General features: G+C 35.8%; 1 protein-coding gene across 1 annotated transcript; it reads right to left on the bottom strand.

Annotated features, from left to right (window-relative positions):
* Window positions 1-15,221: 15,221 nt before the first annotated feature.
* LOC149201230 (uncharacterized) lies at window positions 15,222-15,758 on the bottom strand. Its single transcript, XM_089401230.1, has one exon. The coding sequence runs from the start codon at window positions 15,756-15,758 to the stop codon at window positions 15,222-15,224; it is 537 nt and encodes a 178-aa protein (XP_089257356.1).
* Window positions 15,759-16,497: the final 739 nt, after the last annotated feature.

Genomic DNA, 16,497 nt, shown 5'->3' with positions numbered 1-16,497 from the left:
ATGAAACATAATATTTCAAACTAAAAATTTAATGTATTTCTGTTCATCCAAAACTTTGAAAAAAATATGCAATACAACCACCTTATTATAATTTAAAATAATATTATATGTCAATTTGAATAACTAGTTCTTATTTAAAGAAAAATGCAATACAACCACTTTATTATAATTAAAATGATATTATATGTACATCGTATAAGTGGTTCTGGACTAACCTACACTAGCTTAAATATAAAAACTTCTAAGCTCCTAAGCAAGTAACAAGCTTAAAATTCAATGCCATTCAAGTTTCTGCAACATGGAGAAGTGAACAGAACATGTAGCCTTACCCTTCTCTCTTCCTTTCGTTGAACCAGATTTAAGAAAATGTGAGACACTAGATCCTGGACAATAGTACTAATGGTTGTTATGAAAGATATCTTAATATTGTTGAAGTAATGTGCTAATAGAGAGAAGTGAAACCCAACCAACAATTTTTTTTCATGAAATTCAAAATCTGGTCACCTAGAATCAAACTCCTAAAATAATACAAGCAAAGAATAGAACACATGAATTTCAAAATCTGGTCACTGAAAATAAAACCCAAAGCAAACCCACTACTTCTGCAAGACATTAATATTATTATGTTTGAGAACTAATCTATACCTGCGTTGATTGTATCATTATTTCACTCTCTTGTTAGAATGAATGAACCATTCTTCGTATTGGTTCACTGAAGAATGGCATAATCATCATCACCCTTGATGCACTAGGGCACATAATTTATGTGCAAGGCAAAAGTCAATATAACTAATTTTGCAAGATTATTAAGGGCAAAAGTCAATATAACTAGTTTTGTTTGCAAGGTTATTAAGGCCTCGTGGATGTTGAAAATACACAAAATCTTGAAGTAACGTGCCCTCCTATATGATTTGATGCTTCAAGGCTGTACAATAAGTTATATCTTAAGCAATACTTTATGCATTGTTTTCCTTCGAGGTATCAAAATATAGTGACATGAATGTGGGTCTATAGAATATAATATTTTTGTTTTCCTTCGAGGGTATCAAAATATAGTGACATGAATGTGGGTCTATAGAATATAATATCCCCGTGCTTATGCTTATGCTGGTATAAAAACACAATTAATCTGTTAAAACAGTTCTAACCACTAATCACTTTTTAATCCATTCAAGTTTGAATTTACTTGATAAAAAAACTACCTTACCTTTACAACCTAGTTAATTAAGAATACGAAATATAATTTTTCTAAATAAAAATGTAATATATTTATGTTAATTGAAATATTTGTTTAAAATTCTTAATTTAAAAATATCTAATACAACCAACTAATTGTAATTTAAAATAATATTATGTTATGACTAACATACATTAGCTTAAATATAAAAACTTCTAACCTCTTAATCATCTCACATTCGCAAATGTACTCTCACATGAGGATATTTCTGCATAGTTATTCGTGCCCCTACCTAGACCCATTTGAATGTGGAAGGAATGCGAAGTCGTGAGGTTAAGTATGGCCCCTCCCCCGCATCGTCCTCTTGGGCAGAACTGTCAAAATAAGCCCAAGGCTTTGTATGGTTTATGGATTGGGTATGATGGTCTGGGGTCAAGTCGACTCCTCGTCGTCTGGGATGATGGAGTAGTCAGAGATAATACAGGAAGAAAGGGAAGGCTAGTGCGACATGGAGTTTTGGAAAATGAGATTATTGTGGGCTATCCACAATCCCCAACATATGAGTAATGGGAGATTTCTGAGCTTTTTTGTGTAATGCCCCACTTAAATCTTATCATGCAAATTTATTAATGTTTACGTTACCTGAAAATATTGAGAAATATTAGTGAATACCTTCATTTTGGAAACTATAAATTTATTTACTAATATAAAATTCATTATTTCTATTTTATTCAAATTCCCAACTTGCCTTCTAAAATTGAATTTTAGGTAGGATATGGTCTCCTTCCATGATATATGTATATATATATATATATATATATATATATATATATAGATATTCATCTCACATTTGCAAATGTACTCTCACATTTACTTAGGAGAAGACATGGTCCTCTCCATTTAATTACATCTCACATTCCCAAATGTACTCTCACATTTACTAGGGAGAAAACATGGTCCTCTCCATTTAATTACATCTCACATTCACAAATGTACTCTCACATTTACTAGGGAGAATACATGGTCCTCTCCATTTAATTACATCTCATATTCCCAAATGTACTCTCACATTTACTAGGGAGAAGACATGGTCCTCTCCATTTAATTACATCTCACATTCCGAAATGTACCCTCACATTTACTAAGGAGAGGACATGATCCTTTCCATTTAATTACATCTCACGTTCCCAAATGTACTCTCACATTTACTTGGGAGAAGACATGGTCCTCTCCATTTAATTATCAATAAAATATATATATATATATATATATATATATATATATATATATAATCATCTCACATTTCCAAATGTACTCTCAGATTTATTTGGGAGAAGACATGATCCTCTCCCATTAGTTTTCCAATTTTATATTCATATCACATTTCCAAATGTACTCCCAGATTTACTTGGGAGAAGAAAAGTCAACTGTAAGGATGGAGGAGAAGTTAATGACATTAATGAGAGGTGGTTGAGTTGGAGAAGAGAGGGAGGGTATAAAAGGGAAGGAGGAAGGAAGAAAAGGGCATGTGGGGTCTTGCTTTGATTTTGGGGGTTGGTTGTGATTTTAGGATTGCTGTGATTTTGGAGACCTAAGGAACCTGTGGAGGTTTCCTGGGCTAGGAATTATTTCCTAGTTGGTTGGGAGGTAAATCCAGTTGGGTTAGTCAAGAGGAGCGTTCAGCAGGAGAAACAGCTCAAAAGCATCTCCACCAATCACCGGTTTAGGTATTCCTCTATAGATTACTCATGTAAATTTATTGAAATGAAATGTTCACTATAAGTTATAGTGATTAGAATGTAAATGGTAAATTTTTCATTGTTTAAAAAGTCTTGTAAGAAAGTAAATCATTGCCTCTTATTGCATTTAAATTCCAGAGAAATAGATCTATTAGAATACCCTAGGATAGGGCCTTACACATGGTACCAGAGCTTTGGTTCAAAATCTGGACTTGAAGCCCACTAAACCCCAAATTCCGCTATAAAGATCTTGTAATGCTCCTAAGGAATTATAATACTAAAATATATTCATATAACAAATTGTTTTTAGAATGAAGAAAAAAAAAGATACCCTCTTTATCACCATGAAAAGCAATAGAAATAAGTTTTGTAGCTGACCAGAGCCTGAGATTTGCATTTGAATAACAAATACCTTCCTCAAGTCTATCTCCTTAACCACTCGGATAACAATAACTTAAAGAAGAACGCTAATCATAAAATTTTGGACTTCTTGGAAATCCTTGTCCGTATTGTTCTCTCATTTTCGGGCGCCTTCCAAAGTGCAGGGATCGAAACTGCAACTCAACTATCCCGCCGTAACTTTAGGTGTTGGCCTTACCAGTTGTCGCTTTGGTGCGGTGTGGATATAGTTATACCAATTGTTTTGGTGGCGTTGGCAAAAGTTGCAAATTCTGTAGGATGAAAGAAAGTTTAAAGCGACATCAATCTTTGTCAATTGGGATGTCTATGCCCTGGATTTTAAATAGAGGAATGAAACACAAATAAATTGGGCAGCGTAGGTTTACTATGCACAAATAGACAAATAAAGATCAATTAAATTCTCTTCATTTCCTCATCAATCTGTTAATAATTCAGTGAAGATTAAACCCTGGAATATCTAAGCACTGCTTTTCACAACCTTTTTCTATCACCAAGACAATGAGAGGAATGGCTTCTTCAAATTGTCCCAGAAGCTGCACTGATTAAAGTGATATATGACTTTTAGAAACTCTTGAGGAAAACAAATTTTGTTTAAGAAGCTAAAACATCCATTAAGATACTGCGAACTACTATAATATTTAATAAAAAGTTATTTACCTTTAGCCTTAGTAGAATGCATGCTCTCCAGAATGAAATAGACCAGTTTTAAGTTTCTTTTAATTTATATTTGCACCAAATGAACCGAAGTATGTTCTAGATAAATATAGTTAGTACCTTAACAACCTGTAGTATCTCTCAACTAGGTCATGAGCTACACAGAACTAGTGAAATATAATTTATCTGGACATAATTTCATTGTTGAAACATTCCTGAAACTAAAATTATTTAACATTCAACTTTACGTGACTTGCTATTGGTATAGGTGCAAAGATGTACAAAACCTTGAAAAGTCTAGTACTCCCTGATAGTGCTAAAATCTTATGTACTTAAAACTAATTTTATCTTTTTATTTTAGCTTTTAAGCTAAAGCTCTTTGACTTGATCCATCTGAAATATCACTCTATGCAACGTAGCCCTAATCAAGTAAGGGTGACTTGTTCATAAATAAATCTTATGTAGATTATTAAAATTTATTAACACAATTTGAGCTGTAATCCCAAGCTTTGGTTTCTCTGGCCAGTTAATCAATGGGATAAATGTAAGGGAAGTGAATGACAACAATTGGCAATTCATAGCAAGTTGAAGTTCTAATGGTGCTTAGGTTTTCTGTTTCCCTTACATTGAGTTTGGGGTAACCAGCAATGAACATACAAAGTCTTATACAAATCCTATTGCCTGAAGACTCTATCACTGAGAAAGCCACGGTACCTATTTCATGGGTCACTTCAGACAGATCTATATTTCCTTGTAAATTATAACAACTATGTTCTATGTTGTATATCACATACAACTATTTCTGACTATTCAGGTAAGATTTTTCTGTAACTCTAGGTGTTGATTTTCTTCCAAACGTGTTATCTAATTACTGGTGGAGTTACTTTAAAATGTTGTCCTAATAAGTTAATAACTCATGATTCTATTGAATTTTACTAGCTTCATTCTTAGCAGAAGTCTTGACTGATTTCCTAGCAAAAGTGAAGTAAACTATAACTTTGCTCAGCACATGTAATTTACACATGTAATCTGGCAACTAAAAGGGACGATTTGATGGATTGAAACACTGAAACAAGTTGCAAAGTTGGCAACTTGTGAATCTTTAATATATGTCATTAGCTACTAAAGGAAAGGAAAAACAACACAGATAATAGTAAAATTTGATCTGATTTATGTTCCAAAAGAAAAAAATAGGTAAACAATATACTGGAGAATGTGGAAAATTAAAACCCTTGCAGAAAATTAGATAGTAAATAAAATTGAAAATGAACAAACTACTGCTTAGGAATTGAGACTGAGATGTTCAAGGGTCTTTGATACTGTTGGCCTTTTCTATGTTGTTTGGGATATGTCCTTTCATCTCTTCTCTATCCTTTATTTTCTCACATTTTTTTGGTGATTCACAAATGTGTACAAACAATGGTTGTGTAAACATTTTAGTTGTACCCTTTCATTTCCCTTCCTTTGCTTGCCACAGTTATTGGATCATTTAGAAATGCATAGACAAACTGATTCCTCCTCCTGAATCTAGATATTGGCACAACTCAGGTGTACATGGTTTTCTTTTATCTGAATTTTATATTACAAGTTTTGTCCTTTTTAGCTGCTTAGCTGCTCAACAACTACTATTGGGATTATGGTCACTTTTGATGATCTAAGTAAAACTGATTCCACAGCACGACAATTATGCCTTCTGGTTGGCCATGGCTGAATGCTAAGTATACTTCCATTCAAAAACAAATAAAATTGCAGCTCTAAATTTTGAGTGGGGACCCTAAACACTCTGTTCAAAATTTTGAGCAGGGATTTTAACCACTATTTGAATTTTTGATTCTAAACACATAATGCATTCATTATTAGCTAGTTAGATCTTTGGTCAATGGCTGAGTTATTGGAACCACCTTTCTGACTATTTTTAGAATGTCACGATGGTGTCCATATTTCTCGGGTTAATCTCATTTTCAATTATGGTTGTGACTTATTGTGGCATCTGTTAGAATTTTACATATACAATTGCAGATTCACAAAACAACAAATTGGAAGATGAAACTAATAAATGTTTTAATATTTAAAAATATCACTATAAAATAAATTGCCTGTAAGACCAGGACAATTATCTGAGGATAATCATTTATTGAGGGCAATTTTCAAATGATTGACTTACAATATGAAAATCAAATCAAAATATACATGGAAGAAAATCCTTCAAAGACGCAAGTTCTATCACTCTAATACTAGAGTAAAGAAAAATAAGCAACCATGACTTAATCAAAAAATCCAAATATATATCATGAATCTTGTAACATTACAATTTGTATCCTACATATTAAACATATTTATACATACAAAATAGAATAGCTAGACTATAAACCCTTCAAATTATTGACATGTTTATATATACAAAAATAAGAAAACTAGATTAGAAACCCTTCCACTTCCAAACCTATGATAGAAGGGAAATTAAACTACCAGCTACCTTAATGTTCAGTTGTACTAAATTTAACATGATCAAGATATCCAAATCTTCAAGATTCACAACGTCAACCATGCTTACTTCTCCATTCCCCAAGTTACTTAAATATTGTCTTTCATATCTTGAAAGTCATTGTTTGGCTCTAAATTCAAATCTAACAACAATCTTGTATTTGTAGGATCCCTTCTCTCTTGCTGAAACCTCTTCCACTCTGAATAATCAATACGAAAGGAAAACTGTGTATCATGTACACCTCTTGACCTATCTTTAGTTGTTGGAGCAATCTTAGGAACAATCAAATGTTCACCATTTCCACTGATTGTTAGTTCAACACTGCCATCCTTCACCAAAAATGATAATGCAAAAAGGTTTTCTACAGCCTGAGAAAATGATGATTCTTCAAAAGAAGATTGTCTAAAACAAGAAGCTTGTTCTCTAATAACTTCCCATAAAGACTTCATACTTTGATTTTCTCTGTCTTGGTTTCTCTTGTTTTTACATGTATGCGAGTATCTTTGCATTGCTATGACTGAAATCATATCAGTTACTCCACAACTTAAGTGGGTACCAAGTACAAATCTTGGAAATTAGACCTCTATAGCATCTTCAAATGATACCTCTACCAGTTATAGAAAATTGAGCTCTTCTTTGTTTTCTGTAATAAGAATCAGTATGAACTCCTGGCCCTTAAAGCTTTCTACATGATCAAATTTCCTCCCAAGCAGTTTCAATTTCTTATAACTGCAATATTCTTTCAAGATTTCCAAATTGAACTTCCTCCATCGAAATCCCTTGCTTTCTATCTTAGAAGCCCTCCTAACCTGACTTGTAACAATCATCATTATAAGTTCATTACTTCTAGAAGACCCATGAGTGAATCTAGTGGATAAGTTGTATGGTCTTTGGACCATGCTTAAATTTCGATCTTCATCAAGCCATTCTTAAAAGCTTCCATAAAGCAAATCACCTATGTGAAAACCTATAATCTGCATTAGTGTTGTCTTCATCACGAGTGTGTTCCTCGACATTGTCCCAAGTACTAACAACAGAGACAATATAGTACACTGGATGTTCATCTTCTGGTCACTATTAAACTGTTCCATAAACTCATATACCAATAGGCTGATCACAACAATCCAACATAATCCTTTTCCTAGGCTGATTCCTTATGTTTTCTGTTTTAATGTTGATTGGTAATCACGTGCATAAATATTTTACATAATTTGCAGCTGAAATTATGACGGACAATTGTTATAAATGCAAATGCTATTATGTCCTTTTCTTGTAAGATGAGAATGAAGTGCAGTTTCTATATTAAAATTCAATCAACCATATAACTACAAGAAGATTTAAAAAAAAAATGCCTACCTTCGGTTAAATTGGTAAGGTGACAAAACACCTGATGGATCTCGAGCTGCCCATCCTGAACAGTTCTCCTTGCTGTCTTCTTTAGTATTTTGTTGTGATAAAAATAAACAATGCCCTCTTTGTGTTTGAATGTGCAATCACCGTACTTCATTCAACCATGTTTTTGCTCATTACAATCATATATGCATATTTTCAAACAAAATAACAATCACTGATACCGCTTCTCATTGACATCACTATAATCAAGGTGCAATTAGTCAATTATAAATCTATCATGCTAGCTAAATTGTCTCCACATGTTTGGAGTGTGAGGGCTATAGTTAATTGATCAATGTACATAGGCTATAGTTAATCAACAAAGCACAAAAGCACAACTTGTATGCATTTATAAACATAATTTTTAATGGTTGTATGAAGTCGCTTTCCTTCTAGTCAATGTTTCCCAATTGCAAGACTGTTATAAAATATTTACATTAGCATGTGGTGGCTATAATGTATGCCAAAGTGCACTAGCTTGAGAATATATGGTTGTAGCCTGTACCATTCTATTGCACTGCATTCAAACCCATATAGTGGACCTGCAAATCCATAAATGAATAATTACTGCTGTAGGTTGTCTAGCTGTGCGTTCAGGGAGAAATTTAGTTGTAGTAGTTTACATGGAAAACACCAACCCAACAACCAAAAATGAGGTGTTGGTAGGCAGGTAAAATGCACACAACGCTTAAACATAGCACCAACAATGTTTTTAACCAGTGATCTAGCCTATGATAACATGTTCTAAAGTTTAAACTTGTGGCTAAGAAGTAACTTGGCATAACTTGCATTAAACTATTGCTTAGGTTCTCTTTGGACCATCTAGAGTGTGGTAAAAAATGTTAGGAATAGTACTAATAAAGGCTAGAACTCTGAACCAGTGTTTCATAAGACACCTTAACATAATCAGACTCGAAGCAAAAGGAACAGAGCAGATCATTCCAAGGCAAAATTCAGATCAAAGTCTCTAAGTATCTTCAAACAGTTAGAAGTACTTGTGATATCAGTAATATAAGGGTACTATTGATGTAGGTATGATACTGCTATTGATGTTGTTAGTTGAATATATTATTGTTTAGAAGTTAAATAGGAAGAGCATGTGAGAGAGAGTTCCCATGCAATTGTATTGTTGGGATTTGGTGATTGGAAGTTTGTTGATACAATTGTAGCGTGATATTGTCTCATCTTAAAATGAGCAGATTGATGAAGGATGTTGATCCAATGACTCTGATGATTCGTTATATCTCTGTTATCTGAGAAGATGCATGGAAACTATATGATTATGATTGGATGACTTTGGCACATGAACCAAAGAATTAATGATAGGAAAGTTAGCAGGTTGCAGATAGATCGATGGTTATGGGCAAGGTCACTTTCTCGACATTCAGAGAGATCTATGGTCAAGCTATGATGATTGGTTTGTGAAGATGTAGCTATTCTATTTCAACATGCAACCCAAGTTCATTAATTGTATAGTTAAGTCTGCCACATCACAATGATTAAATTTGGCTGAAGGATGTGTCACTTGAACGTTTTGAACAAACTTTGTAATGGTCTCAGAATTCTGATTGAAGAATGATGTGAACTATATTTACATTGAAAATTGCAGTTTTGTTCCCACTAATCTATACCTGAGGTCTTGTTTGTTGCCAACCTTAGTGTCTATTAAATATATGGATGGTGTGAACAATATTTGCACTGAAAATTGCAGTTTTGAGCCAGTAATTTATACCCAAAATGTGTCCCAATCTAAAGAATGTAGTCAGTTATATTTTACATATGAGGGTGGCTTTTAATTCTGTTGATAGCAGATTATCATTATTCTTATTTGAGATACAGTAGATTTTCCATTCGGATAGTAGGATTATCTTTCAGATAGTATATTTGTCATTCTTCATGGAGGAAGTCATAATAACAAATCTCGAGTTTGAGAAGTAAACGACTATGAAGCATGGGAATTCAGATTAGGATGCGTTGAAATATCTTATATGTCACGTTAATGATTATTCTATGAGTGGTAGAATTTTCTAGTGAAAACATAGATTGAATACCATGCACTTGTGTAAGGCTTACTATGATAGTTGTTTTTAATGATCCTAAATTAAATGAGAAGATCAATTCATAGAGAATTTGAGATTTTAGAATGGAAGCTTATCTAGTCAATAAAAGACCAGTGAAAATATTAGAATACCCTTTTACCATTATTATAGCGTTGAATAAAAATGTTGTGAAAAATAATGTTTCTCTAGTTTGGATAAAAGGACCCTCAACTTTCTTCACAACTTTTGTGGTCATTGGCCGCTTGTGAAAGGAGTAGGCATATTTAGAAATGCAGTGCCATTTAGAAGGGAAATACTAATAGTAGCAAGGCAAAGGCAATTATTCCATTCGTTTATTTATTTCTCATTTGTCTGGTCATATTGTGAGCTGCAATATATATCATGAAATTGTTTTAGTACTAGTAAACAATGATTAAATATATAAAACCTTTGACATTTAGAGGACATTTCTCTCAATTTACAAAAAAAAAATAAAGTATGAAAATCATGAGGGAAACAGTTTCTGAAGTTTTGAGTCTTTTATTTTCAAGTTAACTAATTGGTTTGGAAGATGAAAAGCTAGCAAATTGGAAGAGTGAGACTTTTATACTCACTAAGGTATTTATATGCATAAAACTTATACTAGCACCTTCTAGTGGAATTGATAGTCCACTAATCAGTTGCTTGGCAATATTTTGGTTTTGGTACCACCTTATAGCATATTCGGGTTTAAATGCTATTTTCCATGGTGGACAGTTGAATCTGTTTCGACTCTAATTATTATCAAGGGGTTTCAAAAGGTTGTCACATGAGCATATGTGATGCCCATTTTGACTTAAATAGCTACCCATGCTAAGGCTCTATTTTGCAGTTCCATGTTATTATGTAATATTGATGCATTTGGTTGGACACGTGAAACTACTCATATAAATCAATTGACAGATTGATATTGATGATGGAAATGGTTGATGTATGGCCTAAATGTATGACTCACTTAGTGGTGAATTATCTAGTGCGTGACTTATTAGAATTATTTTGTTTCATATATGGCTCAAGTGGATATGATTTGTTTAAATGAATGACTTAGTGAATTTATGATTTATTTCTAGTGTGAACTGCAAGATTGACACGTGGATACTGGACTTAATAACATGATGATTATATATCTTGTTGATATATAAATGCATGAATGAGAGCTAACCCACAAGGGGAAAGAACTATATGATAGCCGAGATATACTCTTCCATTGGGGGAAGGTCGAGACATCTCATGAGGAAGGTATAATGTACATTATTCTATTACATTTGGTATCTACTTGATATGCACTCTTATGACATGAGTAAAATGCAAATGACAGGTGGCAAGACTACCTAACTAGATTATTCGATGACAAGTCCAACCAGCTTTGTAGTGTGGTCCGTGTTAGGGCGTTGACCCTAGTTGTGAAGGAGGGGTGGAGGCATTTCCCACCGTGTATCCTCTGAAACCTGGAATCGTGGGAGGGCAGTGGTGGACACGCTCCCCTAGACGTGTGATGACGATTGCCAATTTCCTACTGGGGAAGTTAGGTCGATGTAGTCAACGCTTCCACCATGTCGGTTTTATCAGTGGTTAGTATGGCTGTTGCCACTGATAAAGCAACAGAGGACAGATAGGGTGGGAACGGAAGTAGGTCAGGATGGATAGGAGGATATAGATCAGTTGGAGACTCTTGATGGGAATTAATGTCATTGTCTGACTTATCAAAATTTTGCTGCTATAATTCTCTCTAGTTTGTTGTGCTTTCGAACTCCTTGTATCTTTTCATTCTAACTTCGGGACAAAGTTTTTTGAAGGAGGGGTGTATGTAATGCCCCACTTAAATCTTATCATGCAAATTTTATTAATTTTTACATTACCTAAAAATATTTAGAAATATTGGTGAATACCTTCATTTTGGAAACTATAAATTTATTTACTAATACAAAATTCATTATTTCTATTTTATTCAAATTCCCAACTTGCCTTATAAAATTGAATCTTAGGTAGAATATGGTCTCCTTCCATTATATCAAATTATATATATATATATATATATATATTCATCTCACATTCCCAAATGTACTCTCATATTTATTAGGACAAGACATGGTCCTCTCCATTTAATTACATCTCATATTCCCAAACATACTCTCACATTTACTAGGAATAAGATATGGTCATCTCCATTTAATTACATCTCAGATTCCCAAATGTACTCTCACATTTACTAGGGAGAAGACATGGTCCTCTCCATTTAATTACATCTCACATTCCCAAATGTACCCTCACATCTACTAGGGAGAAGACATGGTTCTCTCCATTTAATTACATCTCACATTCCCAAATGTACTCTCACATTTACTTGGGAGAAGACATGGTCCTCTCCATTTAATTATCAATATATATTCATCTCACATTCCAAAATGTACTCTCAGATTTACTTGGGAGAAGACATGGTCCTCTCCCATTAATTTCCCAATTTTATATTCATATCACACTTCCAAATGTACTCCCAGATTTAGTTGGGAGAAGAGAAGTCAACTGTAAGGATGGAGGAGAAGTTAATGAAATTAATGAGAGGTGGTTGAGATGGAGAAGAGAGGGAGGGTATAAAAGGGAAGGAGGAAGGAAGAAAAGGGCATGTGGGGTCTTGCTTTGATTTTGGGGGTTGGTTGTGATTTTAGGATTGCTGTGATTTTGGAGACCTAAGGAACCTGTGGAGGTTTCCTAGGCTAGGAATTATTTCCTAGTTGGCTGAGGGGTAAATCCAATTGGGTTAGTCAAGAGGAGCGTTCAGTAGGAGCAGCAGCTTAAAGGCATCTCCACCACCCATCGGTTTAGGTATTCCTCTATAGATTTCTCATGTAAATTTATTGAAATGAAATGTTCACTTAAGTTATAGGGATTAGAATGTAAATGGTAAAACTTTCATTGTTTAAAAAGTCTTGTAAGAAAGTAAATCATTGCCTCTTATTGTATTTAAATTCCAGAGAAATAGATCTGTTAGAAGACCCTAGGATAAGGCCTTACATTTTGGATTAGCGCTTATCCATAGTTCGACCAGGTCTCCTTCATAGTTTCTCCTTGCCACCTTATCGGAGATGCAATCACAGCTGATATCGATTGCCATAGGTCTTGAGCAGCCTGACATTCGATAAATAGATGTGAGACAGATTCATTGTTACATTTACAAAGGTGACACCAGAAAGAGCCATGATGAGCTCGCTTGAGTAGATTGTCTCCATTGGGGATTTTGTTTTTAAGTATGGTCCACATGAGAAGTCTGCTCTTTGGGGGGCGCTCAAGCTTCCACAAATGTTTCCACCATGACTCTAAGGCTTGTGGGCAGCGATCTTCAACTAAAACAAGGTATCCATCCTTAGGTGTGTATTTCCCTACTTTTGAGAGTGCCCAGATGACTTCATATTCTTCCTCACGAATCCGGATATGAGCCTCAGTGAGGGCCTTGTTGTAAGTATTCCACTGTTGTGTCCATTGATGTGGAATGTTCAATCTCTGAGCTGTTTTCCAAGCCTGCTAAAAAAGGGTGGAGTGTTCAAGGTCTGCTATGTGGCCAACATGGGTAATATTGATGTCCCTGAGAAAGGATCTGAGGTCTTCTGGCAGCCTGTGTACATTCTCGCATCCAATCCATGGATCCAAACCAATCCTCACCTTAATTCTGGATTGTATTTTCCATGTGATGCCGACCCAGATGACGTTAAGGGATTTTATTACTGCCTTCCATATGATTGAAACCCCTGAGTGGAGTCTTTGCGGTTGGATTAACCAATCCATCAGGTTTGAGGGGGAAACATATTTTGAAACGGATACCCTGGTCCATAGACTGTTTGATGTAATAAGTTGCCACCCTAGTTTCACTACCAGAGCTGTGGAGAAATCTTCTAGTTTCTTTATGCCCCATCCTCCCCATTTCTTGGGCAGATTTAGGGCCTCCCACTTGACCCATGCGAATATTCTTCCTGTCTATTGTCCCTTCCAAAGGAATTTGCAGCATAAGGCCTATATTCTAGAGAGTATGCCCCTGGGGATCCATGCTAGTGACATCCAGTAGACCGGGGTGGCCTCGAGGACAACTTTTATGAGTATGAGTCTAACCGCCCTAGAGAGGTATTTGTAGTACCAAATATTAAGTCTTTTCTCCATTTTGGAAATGAGCCAAGTCTAATCTGTAATTTTGTACCCCAGAGGTTTCAGCTTGTAGCCCAGATATCTGAGTCCATCTTCTAGTCTAAGAAGAGTGTACTGGAACCTTTGCAGCGCATAATGGATTTCATGTGGAGAACATCCAGCCTCTGTGAGGGTCGACTTGTTATAGTTAACAGTCATACCAGTGGCTGTTTGGAATAGTGCAAATGTGTTCTTCATGATTGTCAAGTCTCATATGCTTCCATTAAGAAATAGTAAGACATCATCCACAAACAATAGATGAGTCAATGTGCAATCGTTCGTGATTTTTATTCCCTTTAGTTTGCCCCTTCTGAACTCTTCTTTGACCAACCTGCTAAGACCTTCCATTATCAGTAGCAAAAGTAATGGGGATAGGGGGTAGCCTTGTCTGAGACCTCTTTCAGAATAAAAAAAGGTGAATTTGCTCCGTTGATAAGCATGCTGAAAGGTATGTTAGTGATGCAGCTCATGATCCATTTAATGAAATCAAAAGGGAACCCTAGGTGGGTTAGAATCATTCTAATATACAACCAGTTTTCTTTGTCAAAGGCTTTAGAGAGGTCTACCTTTAAGATCATACCTTTGATTTTCTTGGAGTGCAGAGAGTGTAGGACTTCCTGGGTAGTTCCCACTGCCTCATGGATTTGTCGATCTTGTAGAAAGGCAAATTGCTCTAGTGATATATATTTGGATAGGATGGGTCGCAACCGATTTGCAATAATCTTCACCATGATCTTATAGATGCAATTGCATAATGATATAGGTCTGTAATCATCAAAGGTAGAGGGGTTGTCAGATTTTGGAATGAGGGCAATGAAAGTGGAGGTGAAGGATTCAAGAATCTTGCCACTAGTTCTGGAGTGTTCAATAACTTTAAGAAGATCAACCCCCAGGGTTTCAAAAAAAGCTAAATAGAACTCGATCAACCATCCGTCCAGCCTTGGACTCTTATCCTTCTTAAACCATTTTATTGTGGCTTCTAATTCACCTATAGTGATTTCCTTAGACAATTCCTTGCCTGCCTCCTGATCCACAAATCGAGGGAATAATTGAGCTACTTGTATAATTTCAGCTAGATTTGCACTAGGGGGGGCTCTGTAAGTCTATTTAAAATGTGAGGTCGCCAAAGCTGCCAGCTGAGGGAAGGTATTAAGAGTGTGGCCTTGCTCGTTCGAGAGCTGCCAAATGGTATTAATAGCTTTCCTGCCATTTGCAAACTTATGATAGAACTTTGTATTGTCATCTCCCTCGAGTAGCCAGATCACCCTACTTCTCAGCCTCCATGCTTCTTCACATTCCATAAGGATTTTCCTTCTGGTGGCATATAGATCAGTGAGTCTGTCCTTTTGTTCAGTCACTCTGTAGGCCCCTTCCAGGTTTTTTTCAAACTCAACAATTTCCTTCTCAACATTTATTAGAGTTTGATCATCTTTTATTCTCTTATTATGAGCCCAGGTTTTGGATAGTCTCTTCATCTCAATAAGGTTGTGGGCGAAACCCTCTATTATGTTCCCACCAACATCCGGGGGATGTGCCTTCCAGAATTCCTTGATCATGTGAATATATGTGGGGTCCTTTAACCAAGAGGAGCTGAACTTGAAAGGTCCCTTGGGTTTCCGAGGCCCCCCACTGATCTCCATGAATATAGGTAGATGGTTAGAGACTCCTCCCAATCCCACCCACTGTCTATGAAGAAGACCCAAGGTCAAAAGTTCTTCCTTTATAAGGAAACAATCAAGTCTTTGAGCAAGACAGTCCTCCCTGGCTCTATTGTTCCTCTAGGTAGGTAAAAGCTTGGTTGAGGGGATGTCCAACAAGTTACGAGAGTCCAGAAGGTTTTCAAAATAGGTAGATAAGGGATCCAATTGTGCATGATGTCCCCAGGACTCAGAGGATCCAATGGAGAAATTTAGGTCCCCTCCTAAGATTAAGTAATCTTTATGAAAAGCTTTTGAGTCGAGGAGATGGTCCCATAAGGCAGGCCTGTGTTGGCAATGCCCATATACATTCATGAGTCACACCTCCAAACCCAAATAAAATGATAAATGGTCTATCCCAATATGCCCAAGTCCTCCCCAACAGTTACTGAGGTTTATGGAGCGATTACTGTATCCCAAGGCAAGACCTCTGGATCTTCCATTAGCATCTAAGCCTATAAAGTTCCATCCAGGGAACATAGCGTCAAGGAGGTGTGTAATGGAATCAGCAGGCCCCAGGGTTTCTTGGAGGAAGATGACATCAACGGGAGAGGTAAGGATCAGTCTGCGAAGGGCTAGTTTTTTGCCGGGCCTAGCCAACCCTATGCAATTGAAAGAGGCAATCTTCATGGGGGGAGGTCAGATGAGGGATTCGATGCTCTAAGTGCCCTGTGAATGGTTG

The sequence above is a fragment of the Pinus tabuliformis genome, chromosome 2_1 (genome assembly GCF_031772625.1).
Source record: "Pinus tabuliformis cultivar Carrire ecotype Pingquan chromosome 2_1, CPIR1, whole genome shotgun sequence".
NCBI lineage: Eukaryota > Viridiplantae > Streptophyta > Pinopsida > Pinales > Pinaceae > Pinus > Pinus tabuliformis.
Note: the sequence above shows the minus strand (reverse complement) of the source record. Positions and strands in the feature narration are given on the sequence as shown.